This window comes from Staurois parvus, unplaced genomic scaffold (genome assembly GCF_062004578.1).
Source record: "Staurois parvus isolate SC_StPar_1 unplaced genomic scaffold, SC_StPar_1.0 ptg001396l, whole genome shotgun sequence".
Lineage (NCBI taxonomy): Eukaryota > Metazoa > Chordata > Amphibia > Anura > Ranidae > Staurois > Staurois parvus.
In genome coordinates this window covers 867,453-893,137 of record NW_028319192.1, presented here as the reverse complement: position 1 = coordinate 893,137, position 25,685 = coordinate 867,453, and the positions used below count along the sequence as shown (strand labels likewise).

The window sequence follows — 25,685 nt, the reverse complement described above, 5'->3', positions numbered from 1 at the left end:
TGTGCTCAGCCCCCCCTGCTCTCTCTCTCTTCACCGCAACCGCGGCATGCTGTGTGCAGCGGCGGGCGGGCTTATGGCCGGCTCACAGTGGGGACACAGTCCCCTGTCAGATTCCCACGGCCTGACGCTGAGGATCCGCCTCAGACCCGGGCGGATCGGACCCCGGGGTGGTTGCCATGGGGATCGGATCCCCTTTAAGTGGTTGCGGGCCGGGACCCGCTGCTGTAATGCGCCGTCACCCGACGGGGAGACGGAGCCTCATGGGGACATGTCCGTCCCGCCGGCCGCACTGTACATCGCACAATTTCTAAATCGGCTTTGATGTGACCGCGGTGTAAGGCCTTTTTATGTTTGATTTCCTGAGTGTTTTTCCAATTTATGGGAAATGCCGCATACTAGCAAAAGTGAATTGACATTTTCAGTATTGCATGCGAGATGTGGTCATGTGACTGCCTTAACTCATGCGATAATCTGGAGGGAATTGTGCCCATAGGGCCAAGAAATATTACCAATAGGGTTCCCTTCACATCCCTGTTCAATGTTCTGTTGTATGCTGCACAGGTACACTTCACTGTGGCTTTCTTTCTGACTCTGATTTGTGGGGCCTGTATACCAAGGGTTACCGCAGGTGGGAAGAGGATTCATCAGGTGCAAACACTTTGTCTGACCCAATGAATGACAGTGGTGGGTGTGGCCTATGTTATATAAACAGATGCAGTGGTGGGTGTGGCCTACCTTATATAAAGAGTTGCAGTGGTGGGTGTGGCCTACCTTATATAAAGAGTTGCAGTGGTGGGTGTGGCCTACCTTATATAAAGAGTTGCAGTGGTGGGTGTGGCCTACCTTATATAAATAGTTGCAGTAGTGGCTGATTATTTCCTTGTACAGGCCACATTATTTTCTGCAAGTCCTTGTCTGTGGTGGTTTGGAGAGGAAGAGATATTGTGGTGAATTGCCCCAAACTAGCCATGTTCGTTTTCTTCCCAGGTATCTTCACTGCCCCAGTAGAAGGCAGGTACATCTTTAGTACCATCTTGACTAGCTACAAAGATGAAAAGATTGAAGCTGTGCTCTCCAAATCCAACTTGGGCATTGCCAGGGTGGACTCTGAGGGATACCAACCAGAAGGCCTGGAGAAGAAGCCCCTCGTAGAAAACAAGCTGAGTGCGGGTGACACCGCCTGCATTGACCTGGTGACCGGAAAGTTGGCCCATTCTGATGAGCCTCTGACAGTGTTCAGCGGAATCCTCCTGTACGAGGGGGAAGTGGACTTCTAGGGGGACTCAAACTACTCAACCTGTTTATTTTTTTTGTACAATAAGAAGGGCGAAACCTCTCTGTGGTGAATTTTGAGTCATTTTTCTGTTGTTATTATTATCTGGGGCCAGAAGAGTAATGAGTGAGTGTCTGAGGACAATCCTGGAAGATAAGAAGATATTTCCCCACCAAGGGACATCTTCCTGGATGAGGGGCCCGGCAGCCATCTTGTATAAACATCCGCTCAGCAAGCCTATGAATGCACCTCACAGATCCAGCTATCCCCATTATATAACCGCTTAGCTTTTCAACAGTACCAATGTTATCCCGGCACAAAGTCACCGACACAAATTATACAATCTTTATTGTATACGACAAGATATATCGATGATGTGACTGGACAGACGACTTACATGGAGTCAGTTGTGTTGTGTTTATTAAATAGGGTCAGATCAGACCTCCGTCCACAATCAGACGTGTCTGTTCCTTCTAACACACAATACATGACAATGATTTGTATCCTGGTGAATGTGTGTGTGGGGGGGGTGGGGGGGTGTCCGGGGTTGTGGCCAGCTTACTACTCAGGGTGTAACCATAGAGGTAGGCTGGGCCAAGCAGATTTAAATTACAAATGGAGACCAAACCATTAATTGTGGATGTAGTGGGGAAGGATTAGAACTCCTGTCAGGTTTTTACTATCTGGGGCTCCTTTGAGAGATTTTCCTACACTTCCTGTCCTCCTGACAACAATTTACCAATCAGGAAGTCAGGGGAACTCTACAAGGAGCAGACAGAAATAAAAATCTGACAGGGGCTCTAGCTTTCTTCTAAGCTACTAAGGTATTTTCCTTTCTTGTCCATTGAGGGACACAGGAGGCAGGTTATACTGCCGCCTATGGGCAGGGTCATCTTTGCCCTGCTCGCTTTCGGGTGGAGCATGCTCATTGATGTCCGGAGACCAGGTGGAGATCGCAGTCATGTGAAAAGTCAAACACTAAGGCAGTTCCCCGACTTGGAGATGAACCTTCACTGAGTGCGGGAATTAAAGCACAGAGTTCCTCTGAAAAGCGACTTGTCTCATGACACTACATGCTGTATCTTGTATGTTGTATTAGGAGGGACGTGCTGAGCCTGTGCCCACTCCACCAGTCCAGTGTACCTCTGTTACCTCACTCCCAGTAACAGAATGGAGTCCCACCATGCACCTAGCATGGACCTCATGCATGCTCCTTCCTTCCCGTACCTCATGACCAGGACATAGATTTCTGTAATGGGGAGTTTGGATCTTGTTTCTGTTGGATGCCGACCGCTAGAGAGGGAGCCAGACAATGAGCCCCTCGCTACCAGAGGACATGTCACCTTACCAGGTACCACACCTAACAATTGGTTGCTTGTAGCTTGTTCCTTCACTTGGTTACCCATAGCAACTACACTCCTCTCCTGGTCTTGCCGAGTTAACCCTTTTATAACAATGTCACTTTATACCCCTCAGTGCGATACACACCCGTGTTCTTTAGATGCACCACAACCAACATTATTCACCCCTTTGAATACCTTCAGACCAGGATCCTTCACTGAATGGGTTGCAGTGTACAGTTCAATATGAACAACATCTTTCCCCCTAGCTAACTATAGTAGTGTGGCTGCCCAGGCATACCTCTGTGAGGCCAGAGTCCATGGCGTTGTTCATGGCTTGATGTCTCCAAAAGTCCCAGTGTCTTCAATGGGCTGCAGGGCTTGCACCAAAATGCCCGGGAACTGAGTTTCAGTAGTATTGGACACGAGCAAACAGAACGCCTATAAGCCAGTTCCTGTGTAACCCCTTCTGCTCCCAGCAAGCCTCTGTTTTTTGCTATTATCTTAAGTGGTTGGATGCTTCAGCTCTGAAGAAAAAAGTCTACTTATTTTTTTGCTAGCTTTCTAACTTTGTGGAATTTTCTTCTTGGTGACATCAGTGATGCTACACTAATGGAGTTTTCTTTCTTGGTGACAGCAATCAAGGTTCCTTGGTGACACCAATCAAGTTTTCTTGGTGACACCAATCAATCAAGTTTTCTTGGTGAGCTCAATCAAGTTTTCTTGGTGACATCATCAATCAATCATGTTTTCTTGGTGACACCAATCAAGGTTTCTTGGTGACATCAATCAAGGTTCCTTGGTGACATCAATCAAGGTTTCTTGGTGACATCAATCAAGGTTTCTTGGTGACATCAATCAAGGTTTCTTGGTGACATCAATCAAGGTTCCTTGGTGACATCAATCAAGGTTTCTTGGTGACATCAATCAAGGTTTCTTGGTGACATTAATCAAGGTTCCTTGGTGACATCAATCAAGGTTCCTTGGTGACCTCAATCAAGGTTCCTTGGTGACATCAATCAAGTTTCCTTGGTGACATCAAGCAATCAAGTTTCCTTGGTGACCTCAATCAAGTTTCCTTGGTGACATCAATCAACTTTCCTTGGTGACATCAATCAAGATTTCTTGGTGACATCAATCAAGTTTCCTTGGTGACATCAATCAAGTTTCCTTGGTGACATCAATCAACTTTCCTTGGTGACATCAATCCAGTTTCCTTGGTGACATCAATCAACTTTCCTTGGTGACATCAATCAAGTTTCCTTGGTGACATCAATCCAGTTTCCTTGGTGACATCAATCAACTTTCCTTGGTGCCATCAATCAATCAAGGTTCTTTGCTGACCTCAATCAATCAGGTTCTTTGGTGACATCAGTTAAGATTTCTTGATGACCTTAATCAAGGTTCCTTGGTGACATCAATCAGTCAAGTTTGTTAAACTTGAACTTTAAACTTTTTAAAGGGGGCTTCCAGATTCTGATAAGCCCCCCACCCGCAGACCCCCACAATCACCGGCCAGGGTTGTGGGGAAGAGGCCCTTGTCGCCATCAACATAGGGACAAGGTGCTTTGGGGGTGAGCCCCCCTGCCCCAAAGCACCCCCCCCATGTTGAGGGCATGTGACCTGGTATGGTTCAGGAGGGCGGGGGGCGCTCGCTCGTCCTCCCCATTTCCTGACCTTTCAGGCTGCATGCTCGGATAAGGGTCTGGTATGAATTTTTGGGGGAACCCCACACTGTTTTTTGTTATTTCGGCGTAGAGTTACCCATTAATATACATACCAGACCCGAAGGGCTTGGTGTGGATGGGAGGGGGGACCCCTGAAGGGCTTGGTGTGGATGGGAGGGGGGACCCCTGAAGGGCTTGGTATGGATGGGAGGGGGGACAGCCGAAGGGCTTGGTGTGGATGGGAGGGGGGACCCCCGAAGGGCTTGGTGTGGATGGGAGGGGGGACCCCTGAAGGGCTTGGTATGGATGGGAGGGGGGACAGCCGAAGGGCTTGGTGTGGATGGGAGGGGGAACCCCCGAAGGGCTTGGTGTGGATGGGAGGGGGAACCCCCAAAGGGCTTGGTGTGGATGGGAGGGGGGACCCCCGAAGGGCTTGGTATGGATGGGAGGGGGGACAGCCGAAGGGCTTGGTGTGGATGGGAGGGGGGACCCCCGAAGGGCTTGGTGTGGATGGGAGGGGGGACCCCCGAAGGGCTTGGTGTGGATGGGAGGGGGGACCCCTGAAGGGCTTGGTATGGATGGGAGGGGGGACCCCACACAGTTTTTTTTTCTTTTGCAGACCTTTATTTTTACATTCAGCTGTCAAAATAAATATTGAAATAAGTAAAATCATCACAGAAATAATTATAAAGGATAAGAAACAAAAATAGAATCACTAGAACTAAGGAAATCCAATGAGAGTCCATAAAGATCTGCCGAGTGCTGGTTGTCACACACAGGAGACGCCACCGAGTGCCGGCTGTCAGAGGACTCCACACACAGGAGACGCCACCGAGTGCCGGCTGTCAGAGGACTCCACACACAGGAGACGCCACCGAGTGCCGGCTGTCAGAGGAATCCACACACAGGAGACGCCACCGAGTGCCGGCTGTCAGAGGACTCCACACACAGGAGATGCTACCGAGTGCTGGCTGTCAGAGGACTCCACACACAGGAGACGCCACCGAGTGCCGGCTGTCAGAGGATTCCACACACAGGAGACGCCACCGAGTGCCGGCTGTCAGAGGACTCCACACACAGGAGACGCCACCGAGTGCCGGCTGTCAGAGGACTCCACACACAGGAGATGCCACCGAGTGCCGGCTGTCAGAGGACTCCACACACAGGAGACGCCACCGAGTGCCGGCTGTCAGAGGACCCCACACACAGGAGACGCCACCGAGTGCTGGCTGTCAGAGGACTCCACACACAGGAGACGCCACCGAGTGTCGGCTGTCAGAGGACTCCACACACAGAGGACTCCACACACAGGAGACGCCACCGAGTGCCGGCTGTCAGAGGACACCACATACAGGAGATGCCACCGAGTGCCGGCTGTCAGAGGACTCCACACAGAGGAGACGCCACCGAGTGCCGGCTGTCAGAGGATTCCACACACAGGAGACGCCACCGAGTGCCAGCTGTCAGAGGACTCCACACACAGGAGACGCCACTGAGTGCCGGCTGTCAGAGGACTCCACACACAGGAGACGCCACCGAGTGCCGGCTGTCAGACGACTCCACACACAGGAGACGCCCACGGACATGCGCCCAGGCACAATAGTAAATCCAGGTCATACAGTCTTTGTGAAGAACTCCCATTTCTGTGTTGTGTTCATCGATGCCAATATTCCTCCCATTCTAAGTCTTGGAGAGCAGCTCTCAGCCTTGGAGAATTAGCTCTCTTAAAGTTGAACGTTTTTATTCTCCCCGTATGTGCTCGCTGTTTACAGCTAACAATAAATGAAATCATGTTATGGTCACGGCTACCCAGATGTTCTGTATATGGACATTCATAATAATCTCTGCATGGTTGGAGATGACCAGGTCCAGCAGAGCATAATTCCTAGTTGGGGCCCCTATGACCAGGTCCAGCAGAGCATCATTCCTCGTTGGGACCTTTTTGACACAGGTCCAGCAGAGCATCATTCCTAGTTGGGGCCTCTATGACCAGGTCCAGCAGAGCATCATTCCTAGTTGGGACCTCTATGACACTGGTCCAGCAGAGCATCATTCCTAGTTGGGGCCTCTATGACACAGGTCAAGCAGAGCATCATTCCTAGTTGGGGCCTCTATGACACAGGTCCAGCAGAGCATCATTGCTAGTTGGGGTCTCTATGACCAGGTCCAGCAGAGCATCATTCCTAGTTTGGCCCTCTATGACCAGGTCCAGCCGAGCATCATTCCTAGTTGGGGTTGGTTATTATCACTGTCCCCGCCCCTTCCATCTGTGGGAGGAGCGTAGTCTCCACCTCCTCATTAACACTGGGAGGCCTATAACAGACTCCAATGATGACCTTTGTAGTACCGCCCCCCATGTGCAGCTCCACCCATAATACTTCAACCTCATCACACTCTCCATCATCTAGGTCCTCTCACACTCGCTGAGATCACTTCTCACAGAGACAGACTCCACCCCCTTTCCTATTCCAGACAGATTCCACCCCCTTTCCTATTCCAGACTCCACCCCCTTTCCTATTTCCCCGTCACTCCGAAAGAGAACCTAGCCAGGAATATGAATGGCCCAGTCATGTGAGGAATGAAGCCAAGATTCAGCAATACCAATCCAATCCTAGTTCTCTTCATTCACCAAACCTTCCAACTCACCTATTGTGCTGGGCAGACTTCTGGCATTAGGGAACAAACACTTCCATTCACTGACACCTCCTTCATTCACTGACACCTCCTCCATTCACTGACACCTCCTTCATTCACTGACACCTTGTCCATTCCCTGACACCTCGTTCATTGACACCATTCCCTGACACCTTCATCCACTGACACTTTGTTCACACGGATTTTGTGTATTTTTTATTTTCATACAAATGGTACCAATTCCACTGGTTGTAACATGGGAACCTTCTTACCATCTGCTATAGCCCTCCCCCCATCTTTCCCCATTTCGCCCCCCAATAAGGACTGACCCCGGTCTGATCTGTCTACCACAATATAATCCCTGATGTACAGGAAGACAGGACTTCAGTGAGGGACATTTCCACCACAGGACAGGAAAGTGGCTTCTCCCCCGTGTGATATCTCTGATGTTTGTAAAGACTGCGAGTATATGAAAAACATTTAGCATATATCTGTGTGACTTGCGAGCCAGTCTGTATCCACCCAATATTAACCTCTCAAAACCAAGAGAATAGACACTCACTGTCCAAAATATATATAGAGGATCGCAAACACTCAACACAACTCTACCTAGGTGTCCAAAAAGTCATAAATATATAATGTGTTGCGCTCCCAGTGACAATATTTTTGATGTATATATCTAATTAACTTTGATATGCAAATAATTCTCAGGTATTGAATAAAAATATACAAAATCAAACTATGTAAGTGATTTGAAAAAAATATATAAACCACTATAATGTATATAAATTAAATGATAATAACCGCAAAACCAATAAATAGTGCATAGTATACTAAAATATATAAATGAAAAGAATATACATCATAAATAGTGAATACTCAAAAAATTATATATATACTGCCAGCTCTCTCCGAGTGACACCGCAGCCCCACCCCAAGGGGTGGGGCTGCGGTGTCACTCGGAGAGAGCTGGAGTATCGGATAGACGAGCAGGTGCATGGCCGGACGGCTGGCGGATCATTAGAGCTGAGCAATTTCATCCTATACCGCATATCACATATGTGAGTGTACCTGCTGGAAAGTAATAAAGGAGAAACCTTTTTATAAGGATAAAACACTATGTCTGGCAATTTGTTCCCACATATGGAAATACGCACATGGGCTATTTGAGGATAACGCATATCCACGTTCTCACCATATATAAGGGAGGAATTCCATCCAAGCAGGTTCCATAGGAGGTGAACCACAAGTGTGTATAGCCTAATTGCAGGCTAACAAGGAGGTGAGCATACATCTTTACCAATTGAGGATTCAAAGAAAGTCACAGATTCACAAAAAGTCACCAAATCAAGATTTATTCAAGCACAAAGTCACTGAATTTAAAGGACATTTATATCACAATTATTTGGCAGTATATATATAATTTTTTGAGTATTCACTATTTATGATGTATATTCTTTTCATTTATATATTTTAGTATACTATGCACTATTTATTGGTTTTGCGGTTATTATCATTTAATTTATATACATTATAGTGGTTTATATATTTTTTTCAAATCACTTACATAGTTTGATTTTGTATATTTTTATTCAATACCTGAGAATTATTTGCATATCAAAGTTAATTAGATATATACATCAAAAATATTGTCACTGGGAGCGCAACACATTATATATATATGAAAAACATTTCCCGCACTAAGGACAGGAATACGGCTTCCCTCCCATGTGAGATCTCTGATGTCTGGAAAGATAGATCTTATAGGGAAAACATTTCCCGCACTCAGGACAAGAATATGGCTTCTCTCCTGTGTGAGATCTCTGATGTATGTTAAGTTTGGACTTATAGGAAAAACATTTCCCGCACTCAGGACAGGAATATGGCTTTTCCCTCGTGTGACATCTCTGATGTGTGTAAAGACTAGAATCATCTGAAAAACATTTCCCGCACTCAGGACAGGAAAGTGGCTTCTCCCCCGTGTGAGACCTCTGATGTGTGTGAAGATAGGACTTCTGTGAAAAACATTTCCCGCACTCAGGACAGGAATACGGCTTCTCCTCCGTGTGAGACCTCTGATGTGTGTGAAGATGGGACTTCCGTGAAAAACATTTCCCGCACTCAGGACAGGAATACGGCTTCTCTCCCGTGTGAGATCTCTGATGTCTGGAAAGATAGGACTTATAGGAAAAACATTTCCCACACTCAGGACAGGAATATGGCTTCTCCCCTGTGTGAGACCTCTGATGTACGATAAGTGTTGATTTTGCTATAAAACATTTCCCACAGTCAGCACAGGAATACGGCTTCTCCCCCGTGTGAGACCTCTGATGTGTGAGAAGTGTTGATTTTTCTACAAAACATTTCCCGCACTCAGAACAAGAATACGGCTTTTCCCCCGTGTGAGATCTTATATGCACGTTTAGTTTAGATTTACGTTTGAAACATTTTCCGCACTCAGGACAGGAATACGGCTTCTCCCCCGTGTGAGATCTTTCATGACTATTAAGATTGTATTTATATTGGAAACATTTCCCACACTCAGGACAGGAATATGGCTTCTCCCCCGTGTGAGATCTTTCATGCAAATTAAGATGGGATTTATAATGGAAACATTTCCCGCACTCAGGACAGGAATACAGCTTCTTCCGCGTGTGAGATCTTATATGCTCCTCAAGAAGGGATTTATATTGGAAACATTTCCCACACTCAGGACAGGAACACGGCTTCTCTTCCATGTGACATCTTATATGCACATTAAGACCGGATTTATGACGGAAACATTTCCCGCACTCAGGACAGGAATGTGGCTTCTCCCCCGTATGAGACATCTGATGTACGGTAAGTGTTTGTTTTGTAGAAAAACATTTCCTGCACTCAGGACAGGAATACGGCTTCTCTCCCGCATGAGATCTCTGATGTCTGGAAAGATAGGACTTATAAGGAAAACATTTCCCACACTCAAGACAGGAATACGGCATCTCCCCCGGGTGAGACCTCTGATGTATGATAAGTGTTGATTTTTCTACAAAACATTTCCCGCACTCAGAACAGGAATACGGCTTCTCCCCCGTGTGAGACCTCTGATGTATGATAAGTGTTGATTTTTCTACAAAACATTTCCCACACTCAGAACAGGAATACGGCTTCTCCCCCGTGTGAGCTCTTATATGCACATTTAGATTAGATTTAAATTTGAAACATTTCCCGCACTCAGGACAGCAATACGGCTTCTCCCCCGTGTGAGATCTTATATGCACATTTAGTTTAGCTTTAAATTTGAAACATTTCCCGCACTCAGGACAGGAATACGGCTTCTCCCCCGTGTGAGTTCTTATATGATCCTTAAGAACGGATTTATATTGGAAACATTTCCCACACTCAGGACAGGAGAACCTCTTCCCTATTGGAAGGCCGGCCAGGTCCCGCACAGTCTGAGGTTCCTCAGGATATAAAGAATCCGATGGTCCATCTACACTGGGTGGTGCCGGATGGACATTGGAGGGAGCCGGGTTTTCTCTTGGACTATACTGTGTGATGTCCTCATCTTCTACTTTCCAGTCTGGAGACAAAGTGAGACAATCCTCGGAGGTTTTCCTCATCTCCCGGCCATGGACTAAAATACAAAGACAAAGAGGATTACTAGACAGGAGCTGATTGGTTCCCCCAAACCAGGACTCCACCCACATCAGGCAGCTTGGTCTCTGAGGAGCTTACAATTCCACCCTCAAGAGAATTAGGAAATGGCTCCTCTGATCTCCTACCAGGTCATTTCTTTATTCATGGACCTTAGTCAGAGAGTGAGGAAACAACCAGAACTGTCTTTTATAGGAGGGACAGTGATGAGGGGATTATAGGACGAGAGATGAAGACTGGACTGATCCTGAAGACCACCATCATTGGGGTATTGAGTCCTCCCTCATCCTGAAGACCACCATCATTGGGGTATTGACTCCTCCCTCATCCTGACCTTGAAGACCACCATCATTGGGGTATTGACTCCTCTCCCATCCTGAAGACCACCATCATTGGGGTATTGACTCCTCCATCATCCTGAAGACCACCATCATTGGGGTATTGACTCCTCCCTCATCCTGACCCTGAAGACCACCATCATTGGGGTATTGAATCTTCCCTCATCCTGAAGACCACCATCATTGGGGTATTGACTCCTCCCTCATCCTGAAGACCACTATCATTCGTGTATTGACTCCTCCCTCATCCTGACCCTGAAGACCACCATCATTGGGGTATTGACTCCTCCCTCATCCTGAAGACCACCGTCATGGGGGTATGGACCTCTCCACCATCCTGACCCTGAAGACCACCATCATTGGGGTAATGATTCCTCCCCCATCCTGCTCCTGAAGACCACCGTCATTGGGGTATTGACTCTTCCCTCATCCTGACCCTGAAGACCACCATCATTGGGGTTGTCACAGACTGCCAGTGCCTCTCCCATCCCCCGCCATATCCCTCCACCCCTCCCTTCCTCCTTGTACATTAGAAGGTCTGTGGGGCTTCCATGGACAGGGCTGGGCCAGCCGTTGCCGAGGCAACCTAGCCGCGTCCCACATGATCTTCAAGAGACCCACACAGGAAGCAGCCTTCCCTTTTGTTCCTGGCCATGTGGGTAGAATCATCCTGCTCCCAGAAAGATGTTGGGAGGCTCGGGTGAGGGGGACCGAGCCTCCCCAGCCATCCCCCCTGCGCACTCTGCAGACCCCCAAAAGGTCAGGACTGCAGCCCTCTACAATACCCCAGGGTTGGGAGTCTCCACAGCTCTGCATGAGCCTTCTCCTCAAAGGTCAGACCCCACAGCTGAGACCCTGCCAGTCTGTAAGCCTGTCTACTGGGCACCCTTGCACCCTTCCTGCTGCTGAGTGCCCTGGGAGCTGTGGCTGAGGGACCCTGTACACTATCCATGGCTGCGTGTCCCTGGAGGCTGTCTGCTGCTGAGTGCCCTGGGAGCTGCTGCTGTCTGCTGATCGCTGGTTGTCCCTGGAACGCTGACCGCTGGTCGTCCCTGTCTGGAGCCGCCTGCCGCTGAGGGTCTACAAGCTGCTTACCGTGAGTGTCCTGAACTGTTCCTGTTGTGCGCACTGACCACCCGTGTCCTGAACTGTTCCTGTTGTGCGCACTGACCACCCGTGTCCTGAACTGTTCCTGGTGTGCGCACTGACCACCCGTGTCCTGAACTGTTCCTGGTGTGCGCACTGACCACCCGTGTCCTGAACTGTTCCTGCTGTGCGCACTGACCACCCGTGTCCTGAACTGTTCCTGCTGTGCGCACTGACCACCCGTGTCCTGAACAGTTCCTGCTCTGCGCACTGACCACCCGTGTCCTGAACTGTTCCTGCTGTGCGCACTGACCACCCGTGTCCTGAACTGTTCCTGCTGTGCGCACTGACCACCCGTGTCCTGAACTGTTCCTGTTGTGCGCACTGACCACCCGTGTCCTGAACTGTTCCTGCTGTGCGCACTGACCACCCGTGTCCTGAACAGTTCCTGCTGTGTGCACTGACCACCCGTGTCCTGAACTGTTCCTGTTGTGCGCACTGACCACCCGTGTCCTGAACTGTTCCTGTTGTGTGCACCGACCACCCATGTTCTGAACTGTCCCCGATGTGTGCACCGACCACCCGTGTTCCAAACCGCCCCGCTGTGTGTGCACTGATCACCCATGTCCTGGTGGCATGCCCAGAGTATAGCTACCTGTGGTGCCCCTGAGTGCTTGAGCCATCGCTACCTGTTGAGTCCCTGTGAACCCAATGACCCTAGAAAGCTGGGTGGGAGCTGTGCTGTGGCCAGCCTCCACAGCTAGAGTCCCGTTGAGTCCCCGAGGCCCCTGCCCAGTGGTAGGTTGCCGCCTGTTGCCTGAAGCCCCTGCCCAGTAGTAGGTTGCCGTCTGTTGCCCGAGACCCCTGTCCAGTGGTAGGTTGCCGTCTGTTGCCCGAGTCTCCTGCCCAGTGGTAGATTGCCGTCTGTTGCCCGAGTCTCCTGCCCAGTGGTAGGTTGCCGCATGTTGCCCGAGGCCCCTGCCCAGTGGTAGGTTGCCGCCTGTTGCCCGAGGCCCCTGCCCAGTGGTAGGGTGCCATCTGTTGCCCGAGTCTTCTGCCCAGTGGTAGGTTGCCGCCTGTTGCCCGAGTCTTCTGCCCAGTGGTAGGTTGCCGTCTGTTGCCCGAGGCCCCTGCCCAGTGGTAGGTTGCCATCTGTTGCCCGAGACCCCTGCCCAGTGGTAGGTTGCCGTCTGTTGCCCGAGTCCCCTGCCCAGTGGTAGGTTGCCGTCTGTTGCCCGAGTCTTCTGCCCAGTGGTAGGTTGCCGTCTGTTGCCCGAGGCCCCTGCCCAGTGGTAGGTTGCCATCTGTTGCCCGAGACCCCTGCCCAGTGGTAGGTTGCCGTCTGTTGCCCGAGTCCCCTGCCCAGTGGTAGGTTCCCACCTGTTGCCCGAGTCTCCAATCCGCTGTCCAATCACGGAGGGAGCTCGGTTGAGGCCCCAAGTCGAGGGGGGGAGATTGCCTGCCTGTCGCTGAATACCCCCCCCCCCCCCCCCCGTGCCTGGAATAGTCCCTGGTTTGCGCACACATCACGCTTCCTGCCATTTCCCTGTTGAGTGTCTGTCAATTTGTTGCTTCAATAAAGTTTGTGTGTTCCCCATCTTCTCCGTGTGCTCTGTTCTGCCTACGCTTCTGTTACAGGGGTATTGACTCCTCCCCCATCCTGAAGACCACCCTCATTGGGGTATTGACTCTTCCCTCATCCTGACCCTGATGACCACCATCATTGGGATATTGACTCCTCCCTCATCCTGAAGACCACCATCACTGGGGTATTGACTCCTCCCTCATCCTGACCCTGAAGACTACAATCATTGGGGTATTGACTCCTCCCTCATCCTGAAGACCACCATCATTGGGATATTGGCTCCTCCCTCATCCTGACCCTGAAGACCACCATCATTGGGGTATTTGCTCCTCCCTCATCCTGACCCTGAAGACCACCATCATTGGGGTATTGACTACTCCCTCATCCTGAAGACCACCATCATTGGGGTATTGACTCCTCCCTCATCCTGAAGACCACCCTCATTGGGGTATTGACTCCTCCCTCATTATCACTTTCTGGTTGGAGGATGTTATCACATTATTATCACCATGTAAAAGTCTGTGCTCCAATCACATCATCCGATATAAAATGTCCAGCTGGGAGGAAATGGGGGGAACAAAAGAGTATCCAGATTATGTGTATATATAGCAGTGGGGGGAGGGGGAGAGCAGGGGTCAGGAGTATGTAACGTACAACATAGAGTATATAGTGCAGGGGTCAGGAGGATGGAATGTACAACATAGAGTATAGAGTGCAGGGGTCAGGAGTATGTAACGTACAACATGGAGTATATAGTGCAGGGGTCAGCAGTATGTAATGTACAACATAGAGTATATAGTGCAGGGGTCAGGAGTATGTAATGTACAACATGGAGTATATAGTGCAGGGGTCAGGAGTATGTAATGTACAACATGGAGTATATAGTGCAGGGGTCAGGAGTATGTAATGTACAACATGGAGTATATAGTGCAGGGGTCAGGAGTATGGAATGTACAACATAGAGTATATAGTGCAGGGGTCAGGAGTATGTAACGTACAACATGGAGTATATAGTGCAGGGGTCAGCAGTATGTAATGTACAACATAGAGTATATAGTGCAGGGGTCAGGAGTATGTAATGTACAACATTGAGTATATAGTGCAGGGGTCAGGAGTATGGAATGTACAACATGGAGTATATAGTGCAGGGGTCAGGAGGATGTAATGTACAACATGGAGTATATAGTGCAGGGGTCAGGAGTATGGAATGTACAACATAGAGTATATAGTGCAGGGGTCAGGAGGATGTAATGTACAACATGGAGTATATAGTGCAGGGGTCAGCAGTATGTAATGTACAACATAGAGTATATAGTGCAGGGGTCAGGAGTATGTAATGTACAACACGGAGTATATAGCGCAGGGGTCAGGAGTATGTAATGTACAACACGGAATATATAGCGCAGGGGTCAGGAGTATGTAATGTACAACACGGAGTATATAGTGCAGGGGTCAGGAGTATGTAATGTACAACACGGAGTATATAGTGCAGGGGTCAGGAGTATGTAATGTACAACACGGAGTATATAGTGCAGGGGTCAGGAGTATGTAATGTACAACACGGAGTATATAGTGCAGGGGTCAGGAGTATGTAATGTACAACACGGAGTATATAGTGCAGGGGTCAGGAGTATGTAATGTACAACACGGAGTATATAGTGCAGGGGTCAGGAGTATGTAATGTACAACACGGAGTATATAGTGCAGGGGTCAGGAGTATGGAATGTACAAGTTATATAGTATAAGGGTCAGGACTCTCAGTATTAGTATTCTGTAATCAGTGGAAGCTGACAGAGGGGAGGCGGGGGACGTAGTATACTTGGACAGAGGGGTGGCGGTGGACGTGGCATACCCGGACAGAGGGGTGGCGGGGGACGTGGTATACTTGGACAGAGGGGTGGCGGTGGACGTGGCATACCCGGACAGAGGGGTGGCGGTGGACGTGGCATACCCGGACAGAGGGGTGGCGGGGGACGTGGTATACTTGGACACAGTTCCCCACACACGGCTAATGTGTAAGGTAAAGTCTATGGGCTGGAAAAATCCGAATATAAATGAAAACTGGCTGAAAGATCGTATTCAGAGAGTAGTGGTTAATGATTCATACTCTGCATGGTCTGGGGGTGTCAGTGGTGTACCCCAAGGGTCAGTGTTATTAGTGGGGTACCCCAAGGCTCAGTGTCGGGACCCTTACTTATTAATATATTTATGCTGCGCTCCCCACAACCTCACTAACACCCCCTTCCCTCTCTCTGACCACAACCTGATCACCTTCTCTATCTCCTCGTCCTCCAACGCCTACCCCTCCAAATGTCACACTACTACCAGCCGTAACCTCCGCAACCTTAACCCTGCCCCCCTCCACTCTGCAGCTGATCAACTCCATGACAGCATCCTCCCCCTGTCCTGCCCCGACTTGGCTATGACTGCCTACAACAATGCGCTCTCAACAGCCCTTGACTCACTAGCCCCTTTAACCACATGCAATGTCAGACCCCGACCGCTCCAGCCCTGGCAGACTGATCACACAAATACCCTCAAACGACACAGTCGTGCCCTGGAGCGACTATGGCGCAAAACCAAATCCCAACAAGCCTTCACCCGCTACAAATCTGCCTTCCACACCTACACCTCCTCCCTCCACGCAGCCAAACAAGCCTACTTCCTGACCCTCATCAAGGCCTTCTCCTCCAATCCTCGCCGACTCTTCTCCACCTTCAACTCTCTACTCTCGCCACCCCCACCTCCACCCAGCACCTCACTCACTGTCCTTGAGATTGCCAATCACTTCAAAAACAAGATTGACACAATTCGCAAGGACATCACCGCAACTCACACGCCCTCTCAACCCTTCCCCTCTCACACAGCTACCCCCTTATCCCCCCTCTCCCTCAACATAACCCACAGGGACTTCGTCGCTGCTCAAACTCTCTCCAACCCCCTTCACCCTCACACAGCTACCCCCTCATCACCCCTCTCCCATGGCCCCACCACTGCTCTGACCCCCACTTCCACCCCACCCTACATTCCTCATACTGAAGCTCCCCCAACACTCCGACTCTTTGACCTTATTACCATCAAGGAAGCCTCCAAGATCCTCTCTGATGCCCGCCTCACCACCTGCCCCCTCGACCCTATCCCCTCACAACTCCTATGACCTCCCTCCCCCTCCATCCTACGCTCCCTCACCCACATCTTTAATCTCTCCCTCTCCTCCGGCACTTTCCCCTCCCCTCTGAAACATGCACACATCACCCCCATACTTAAAAAGCCCTCCCTGGACCCCAATGACCCGAACAACCTCAGACCCATCTCCCATTTACATCTAAACTCCTCGAGCGCCTAGTCTACACCCGCCTATGCTCTCACCTCAACGACAACAACCTCCTCGATCCCCTACAGTCTGGCTTCTGTCCCCTACACTCCACCGAAACTGCCTTACTCAAACTCTCCAACGACCTGCTAACCGCCAAAGCTAATGGCCACTATTCAGTGCTCCTAATCCTTGACCTCTCTGCGGCCTTCGACACAGTTGACCACCCCCTCCTCCTCAAAAAACTACACTCCCTCGGCCTCAGAGATTCTGCTCTCTCCTGGCTCTCCTCCTACCTGTCACAACGCTCTTTCAGCGTTCCCTATAATGCTACCACCTCCCCCTCACTCCCCCTCTCTGTTGGGGTCCCTCAAGGCTCCGTCCTTGGGCCCCTTCTCTTCTCCATCTACACCTCCTCCCTTGGCCAACTCATACACTCTCATGGCTTTAACTACCACCTCTATGCCGACGACACGCAAATCTATCTCTCAACCCCCCACCTCACCCCCTCAGTCTCCGCCCGAATCACACACCTACTGAGCCACATATCAGATTGGATGTCGCTCCACTTCCTTAAACTGAATCTCTCCAAAACCGAGTTTCTTGTCTCCCCCCCAGCCCGAACCCCACCCCCCATTGACTTCTCCATCACATCCAACAACGCTACCATCAAACCCGCCCTGCAGGCCAGAGTACTGGGTGTCATTCTGGACTCCAACCTATCCTTCCAGCCCCAAGTCCAATCTTTAACAAACTCGTGCAGACTCCACCTCCGCAACATGCAGACTCCACCTCCGCAACAAGCAGACTCCACCTCCGCAACAAGCAGACTCCACCTCCGCAACAAGCAGACTCCACCGCCGCAACATCGCCAAAATCCGCACGTTCCTAACCCCAGAAACCACTAAACAGCTCATCCACTCCCTCATCATATCACGACTGGACTACTGCAACTCCCTCCTCACTGGCCTGCCTCGCCGCTGGCTATCCCCGCTTCAGTCCATCCTGAATACGGCTGCCAGACTCATTCACCTTTCTAACCGCTCTGTCTCCACCACCCCCCTCTGCCAATCCCTCCACTTGCCTCCACCCCCCTCTGCCAATCCCTCCACTTGCCTCCACCCCCCTCTGCCAATCCCTCCACTGGCTTCCGATTGCGCAACGGATCAAATTCAAAATCCTAACACTGACGTACAAAGCTGTCCACCATACTGCCCCGAACTACATCACTGACCTAATATCCAAGTACTGCCCAGCACGCACACTCCGCTCCTCACAAGACCTCCTTCTCTCTAGTTCCCTAGTCTCCTCCTCCCATGCCCGCCTCCAGGACTTCTCCAGCGTGTCACCCATCCTCTGGAACTCCCTGCCCCAACCCATCAGATTATCACCTACTCTTCTCTCCTTTAGGCGCACCCTGAAAACCCATCTCTTCAGGGAAGCCTACCCCACCCCCTGCTAACTTGCCGACCTCCTCCACTCTTCCTACCACTCCATCCCCCTCAGCTATCTCCTCCTGTGCCACCATCCCCTCCCTCCTAGATTGTAAGCTCGAAAGAGCAGGGCCCTCGATCCCCTCATGTATCACATTGTATTGGTATTGTTCTGTCACATGTTCTGTCCCCCTCTGTAATGTACAGCGCTGAGCGAACTATTGGCGCTTTATAAATACTGTATAATAATAATAAACAATATAGGGTCTGATATTAAAAATCCCAATACATAAGGGGGATATGATCTCCATGTATAATACATAACGGGGGGATATGATCTCCATGTATAATACATAACGGGGGGATATGATCTCCATGTATAATACATAACGGGGGGATATGATCTCCATGTATAATACATAACGGGGGGATATGATCTCCATGTATAATACATAACGGGGGGATATGATCTCCATGTATAATACATAACGGGGGGATATGATCTCCATGTATAATACATAAGGGGGATATGATCTCCATGTATAATACATAAGGGGGGATATGATCTCCATGTATAATACATAAGGGGGGATATGATCTCCATGTATAATACATAAGGGGGGATATGATCTCCATGTATAATACATAAGGGGGGATATGATCTCCATGTATAATACATAAGGGGGGATATGATCTCCATGTATAATATATAAGGGGGATATGATCTCCATGTATAATACATAAGGGGGGATATGATCTCCATGTATATTACATAAGGGGGGATATGATCTCCATGTATAATACATAAGGGGGGATATGATCTCCATGTATAATACATAAGGGGGGATATGATCTCCATGTATAATACATAAGGGGGATATGATCTCCATGTATAATACATAAGGGGGGGATATGATCACCATGTATATTACATAAGGGGGGATATGATCTCCATGTATAATACATAAGGGGGGATATGATCTCCATGTATAATACATAAGAGGGAATATGATCTCCATGTATAATACATAAGGGGGGATCCATTCAGTGTCCTGCACCCCCGTCTGCCAATCCCTCCACTGACCTCCATTCAGTGTCCTCCACCCCCCTCTGCCAATCCCTCCACTGGCCTCCACTCCTCTCTGTCATTCCTTCCGCTGGCCTCCACTCAGTGTCCTCGACCCCCCTCTGCCAATCCCTCCACTGGCCTCCACCCCCCTCTGTCATTCCCTCGACTGGCCTCCATTCAGTGTCCTCCACCCCCTCTGCCAATCCCTCCACTGACCTCCACCCCCCTCTTTCATTCCCACCACTGACCTCCACCCCCCTCTGCCAATCCCTCCACTGGCCTCCATTCAGTGTCCTGCACCCCCCTCTGCCAATCCCTCCACTGACCTCCATTCAGTGTCCTCCACCCCCTCTGCCAATCCCTCCACCCATCTCTGCCAATCCCTCCCCTGACCTCCACTCCTCTCTGCCAATCCCTCCATCCCCCTCTGCCAATCCCTACACTGGCCTCCACCCCCCTCTGTCATTCCCTCCACTGGCCTCCACTCCCCTCTATGATTACAGCACGTCCACCATGTGAATGACAACCTTTCTATGACCCGTGTGATCTAATACATACAACATGGCATTGAACGTTTGTAGGTCACATGACTCCGCATGGGATGGAAGGAACCACTTTGGAGGCGGTAATGCGCCAATCAGCCGCCATTTTTTCTGAGTTCCAGTATTTCAGGTTTACAATCCACGCTTTTATTGAAGTGAGTGGCAGATATAATCCAGATACGTTTACCGGATCAATCGGGACGGCATTGTTTCTTCTGATGTATTACAGGCTGATATCACCCCGCCCCCGCCCTACTCTGGACCAATCAGTGAGCAGTATGGGTGGAGGAATGGATTTGGTGTTCATGACCCACCTGTGCTGATCTCTGTAGGAGTGTCCTCCTCTATAAATGTCCCCGTTATTCCATCCTCCTCCATAGACTGCTGATCATCCCTCACATACGCCTCTTCTTCTTCTGATTTCACCTCAAATTCTATATCGATTGGATCTCCACTCTACATCAAGAGAAGGAGAGGAAATATCATCTGGAAGATAGAAGGTCACAGAAACTCCACACATTGTCTGTATGAATCCATGTTCTAGATGCTCCATCCCACCAACCTTGCAATGGTGAGGGATGGTGTGACCTTCCTGTGTGGAATCCCGGGAATACAGAGGACGGGGACATCTCTCTGGTGGGTTCCTGGTATTAGGTGGCTCCATCATCTCCTTGTGTCCTTCTGAAAACTCCTCCATCACTCCATACTCCTCATCCTCCTCTTTATACTCTTCTTTACCATCAATATTCTCATCCCCGAGGATTCCACTCTGAGAGATATAATAAAACATTCATTGTAACAAACATGCCGAGTATAAATCCCACCTACCAATAATTGTCATCATCTACCCCATTATCATCTCACGTGTGGACTACTGCAACTGCCTCCTCACCGGCCGACCTCATCACCGGCCTCCCGCACCACCGGCCAAACTCCTCACCGGCCATCCCTCCTCACCGGCCAACCTCCTCACCGGCCTCCCCCCTCACCGGCCGACCTCCTCACCGGCTATCCTGAACTCAGCGGCCAGCCCCTCCTCACCGGCCTCCCGCACCACCGGCCATCCCTCCTCACCGGCCTCCCCCCTCACCGGCCTCCCGCACCACCTACCATCCCTCCTCACCGGCCATCCCGCACCACCGGCCTCCCTCCTCACCAGCTATCCCTCCTCACCGGCCTCCCCTCCGCACCGGCCAGCCCTCCGCACCGGCCTTCCCTCCGCACCGACTATTCCCGCTTCAGTCTATCCTGAACTCAGCGGCCAGACTCATCCACCTCACCAACCGCTCTGCCACCCCCCTCTGTCATTCCCTCCACTGGCCTCCACTCAGTGTCCTCCACCCCCGTCATTCCCTCCACTCAGTGTCCTCCACCCCTCTCTGTCATTCCCTCCACTGGCCCCCATTGAGTGTCCTCTAAACCCCCTTGTCATTCCCTCCACTGGCCTCCATTCAGTGTCCTCCACCCCCTCTCTGTCAATCCCTTCAAAGGCCTCCACCCCCCTCAGCCAATCCCTCCACTGGCCTCCATTCAGTGTCCTCCACCCCCCTCAGCCAATCCCTCCACTGGCCTCCATTCAGTATCCTCCACCCCCCTCTGTCATTCCCTCCACTGACCTCCATTCAGTGTCCTCCAACCCCCTCTGTCATTCCCTCCACTGGCTCCAGATTGCCCAACTCATTAAATTCAACCTCCTAACATTGACATACAAAGCCATTCATAACTCCGCCCCAAACTACCTCACCGACCTGATACACAAATACCACCCAACCCGTACTCTTCGCTCCTCACAAGACCTCCTACTTTCTAGCTACCTGGTCTCCTCCTCCCACTCCCGACTCCAGGACTTCCCCCATCCTCTGGAACTCACTACCCCAATCCATCAGACTGTCACCTACCCTCCTTACCTTCAGGCGCACCCTGAAAACCCATCTCTTCAGGGAAGCCTACCCCACCCTCACCTAACAGCCGATCTCCTCCACTCCTCCTACCACTCCATCCCCCACAGCCACTTTCTCCTGTACCTCTACCCCCTCCCTTCTAGATTGTAAGCTCCAAGGATCAGGGCCCTCGCACCCCTCGTGTATTGTATTGTTACTGTATTGTCTCATGTTCTGTCCCCACTATAATGTACAGCGCTGAGCACACCTTCTGCCGCTATATAAATACTGTATAATAATAATCTACCTGATGATGGTGAGGGATGGTGTGACCTTCCTGTGTGGAATCCCGGGAATACAGAGGATGGGGACATCTCTCTGGTGGGTTCCCATGACTGGATCCATCTACCTGATGATGGTGAGGGATGGTGTGACCTTCCTGTGTGGAATCCCAGGAATACAGAGGACGGGGACATCTCTCTGGTGGGTTCCTGGTATTAGTTGGCTCCATCATATCCTTGTGTCTTTCTGAAAACTCCTCCATCACTCCATCCTCCTCTTTATACTCTTCTTTAACAATATTATCATCCCCGAGGATTCCACTCTAAACGTTCAAAAAGAAATTCAATGTAACAAACACCCTTGAGGAACAATCACTAATAGTTATAATTTATACACATCTACCTGAGGATGGTGAGGGATGGTGTGACCTACCTGTGTGGAATTCTGGGAATACAGAGGACGGGGACATCTCTCTGGTGGGTTCCCATAACTTGATCCACCTACCTGATGATGGTGAGGGATGGTGTGACCTTCCTGTGTGGAATCCCGGGAATACAGAGGACGGGGACATCTCTCTGGTAGATTCCTGTAGCTGGATGACTCCACCATGGTGTCCTGGTACAGATCTTGGTGTCCTTCTGGAATCTCTGACTCCTCCATCCCCCCATCCTCCTCCTCTTTTATCTCTTCTTTAACTTCAACTTCAGGATCTCTCAGGTTTCCACTCTGAATATATAATAAAAATGACATCAATGGTAACAATGCAGATAATTTACAGATCCTAATGATGCTATCAGTGATTGTTCCTCATCTACCTGATGATGGTGAGGGATGGTGTGACCTTCCTGTGTGGAATCCCGGGAATACAGAGGACGGGGACATCTCTCTGGTGGGTTCCCATGACTGGATCCATCTGTAGGAAACACACACACTGACTGAATCCATTGTTTCTATGTGTTTATCAGATGATGGGGGATCTAGGTGGATCCTCCGTACTGCTCTCTCCTTTACAATAAAGTCTCCTCTTACCCGGTGATGTGAGGGGCGGCTGATTGTCCATCATGACGTCCTTGTAGAGGTCCTTGTGTCCTCTCTGGTGGTCCTCCATCATGACATCCTTGTAGAGGTCCTTCTGTCCTCTCTGGTGGTCCTCCATTATGAAGTCCTTGTAGAGGTCCTTGTGTCCTCTCTGGTGGTCCTCCATCATGACTTACTTGTAGAGGTCCTTGTGTCCTTCTAAATTTTGATGTGTATCATCTGCTGGAAATAAAAGACGTCACATGACTAAGGAGGAAGAGGACGGACATGACGGGTGGTTACTGGGTGTAAATAGAACACAACATCTTATTACCTCCTCTGCTGCTACTTTCTGCAATGTCTCCGATCTCCTTCACACCGCATGGCACAGTCTGTCTTTATTCCACATCACTTCCTGTCTGTTCCTGACATCATTTCCTGTCTGTTCCTGACATCACTTCCTGTCTGTTCCTGACATCACTTCCTGTCTGCATTCCATAGAGAAGTCCTGTCTGGTTAGCAGAAATGAGATCACCATCTTGTGGAGTTCAGAGGAACTGCAGCCCCGAGAAATGTCCCCTAATACCCAATCCTGCATTGTATTACCTTACAGAGATATCAGGGAGGAGCCAAAATAACTAATAAAAAGTAAGAAACAATAAAACTAACTTTTATGTAACCAACTGTTTAAAAAATATATTTTACTACAGATAGAAAAGTCTTATAAACACAGAACACAAGATAAAAACAAAAGATATACAGAATAAATAAATAAATCCCTTGGCAACTAATCTTGCTTTGTATCTATGGATGTTTCCTTCTGCATCATATTTCACTTTAAAAGTCCATTTGCTTCCGATGGATTTGCGACCAGGAGGGAGTTCTGTTAGTGACCAAGTTTTATTTTCTTGAAGTGATTTCATTTCTTCTTCAGCTGCTTTTCTCCACTGATCGGCTTCCCTTCTCGGCAAAGTTTCTATGTCTTCCCAGGATGTTGGCTCCCGTGTTTGATGTGTTTTAGCAGCGTATGATAACCTGCGGGGTGGTATCCCTTTTGTCATTCGAGAGGATCTTCTGATTTCTTGTTGTTCAGTGGGTTCTATTGGCTCGTTGATTGTAAGTTCCACTTCTTCTTGTTCTGGCTCTTGTCCTGCTTCGCATGGGTCAGTGTCTCTTGCCGATTCAGCGCGTAAATCCTCTCCACATTTTTCAAGAATTGTATTATCTGGTGCTTCACTTTCATCAAAATAAACACTGCGGCTTACTGTGACCTTGTTGGTCTTTGGACAAAGGATTCTATATCCCTTCCTCTGCTCACTGTAGCCAACCAGAATGCCTTCTATGGCTTTGTTCTCCAACTTGGAGCGTTTCTGACTTGGAATGTGGGCATATGCTTTACAGCCAAACACTCTGATATGTTGTTGGATTTTTAGACACATATAATACTTCTTCTAGTGTCTTGAGGCGATTATGAATGAAAGAGCCATTGAAATAAAAAATGAAGTGTGATTTTATTCTATCACACAATGGTGTAAAATAGACAATGTAAAGCGTATCATGAACAGTTCCATGGAGATAAAACTACTGTAAAACTGACAAGCAAAAGTTCAAAGAAAGAGTCACCATTATCTGTCATGGCTGTTCTGTCCTTCATGTCCTTGTCCTTAATGCTGTCCTTCTAGACTTTGTAAAGAAGCCGGAAGTAGACGGAAATGATGATCTAGCAGCTGTTACAGCTTCTCAGACGTGTGTATGCAAGAGTCATGTAGCGTGTAAGTGTGTGTGTGTGAGAGAGTCTCTCTTGTCCGATGTCTCATGGTCTTTTAAGAGGCAAATGTACGTCATAGTTAGTGATCTTAATACCTTCTATGGAAATTATTACTGCTTAGCAAAGCCATTTCATATAAGGAAAGGATGCTATACATATGATGTTTGATGGACAGGAACATATGAATGCTGATGTAAATAATATTATAAGCTAATGACGTAAAGAATAATATAGCTTAAGAACATATCAATGTATAATCACTAAACTATATATGTATCAATGTTAGAGATGTATACTAAATACACACAGATACTATTAAAATACATAATGTAATAGTAAGTCACTTCTAATAACCTTGACATAACTACCAGATACTTTATGCCTAAATATAGTATACTCAACCTAACTTGTATATCTTTTGGTCTCAGCTATAATTGAAGAATAGTAAATACTATCATTTGTCAATAGACCACTTACACATATTAATATTAATTATGACTAATCATAAAAACCAAATATTTTGCAAGCTTGCCATCAATATAAGTGCCGAATCATAATTTAGATTTAACATATCCCCCTTATTATGATTAGTCTAAAATTAATGATCAACCAATGCACACTTCATTCATGTCCCATACACACCGTCTTATACCAAATGATCGTACATATTCTTCATAACTGGACCAATCAAAAATAACTTTCCTTCAGAACTCTATACCTTATCTTCAGTTTCTCTTCCTAAAAATTCGTAATCATAATGTTAATTGATATATGATAATAGTAATAATAATAATAATAAAAATAATAATTAAATGATGTAA

At 48.9% G+C, this 25,685-nt stretch overlaps 3 protein-coding genes across 3 annotated transcripts in view; 1 reads left to right on the top strand and 2 right to left on the bottom strand.

The window, feature by feature from the left end:
* The window catches only part of LOC149436236 (EMILIN-1-like), a 145,161-nt gene extending 143,814 nt beyond the window's left edge, over positions 1-1,347 (top strand). The window contains exon 2 of the mRNA XM_089661835.1: positions 988-1,347. Within this exon, the coding sequence (XP_089517961.1) occupies positions 988-1,277 (290 nt within the window). The 3' untranslated portion in view covers positions 1,278-1,347. The remainder of the gene's footprint in view (positions 1-987) is intronic.
* A 6,592-nt stretch (positions 1,348-7,939) lies between these two features.
* On the bottom strand, positions 7,940-20,350 carry LOC149436235 (uncharacterized). Its single transcript, XM_089661828.1, has 2 exons — positions 20,232-20,350; positions 7,940-10,531 (listed from the first exon to the last, which is right to left on the bottom strand). Exons 1-2 carry the CDS (start codon positions 20,293-20,295, stop codon positions 8,616-8,618), a joined length of 1,980 nt encoding a protein of 659 aa, XP_089517954.1. The 5' UTR covers positions 20,296-20,350; the 3' UTR covers positions 7,940-8,615.
* On the bottom strand, positions 20,345-23,780 carry LOC149436234 (uncharacterized). Its single transcript, XM_089661831.1, has 6 exons — positions 23,431-23,780; positions 23,109-23,339; positions 22,895-22,992; positions 22,584-22,805; positions 22,105-22,401; positions 20,345-20,686 (listed from the first exon to the last, which is right to left on the bottom strand). Exons 2-6 carry the CDS (start codon positions 23,284-23,286, stop codon positions 20,345-20,347), a joined length of 1,137 nt encoding a protein of 378 aa, XP_089517957.1. The 5' UTR covers positions 23,287-23,339; positions 23,431-23,780.
* Positions 23,781-25,685: the final 1,905 nt, after the last annotated feature.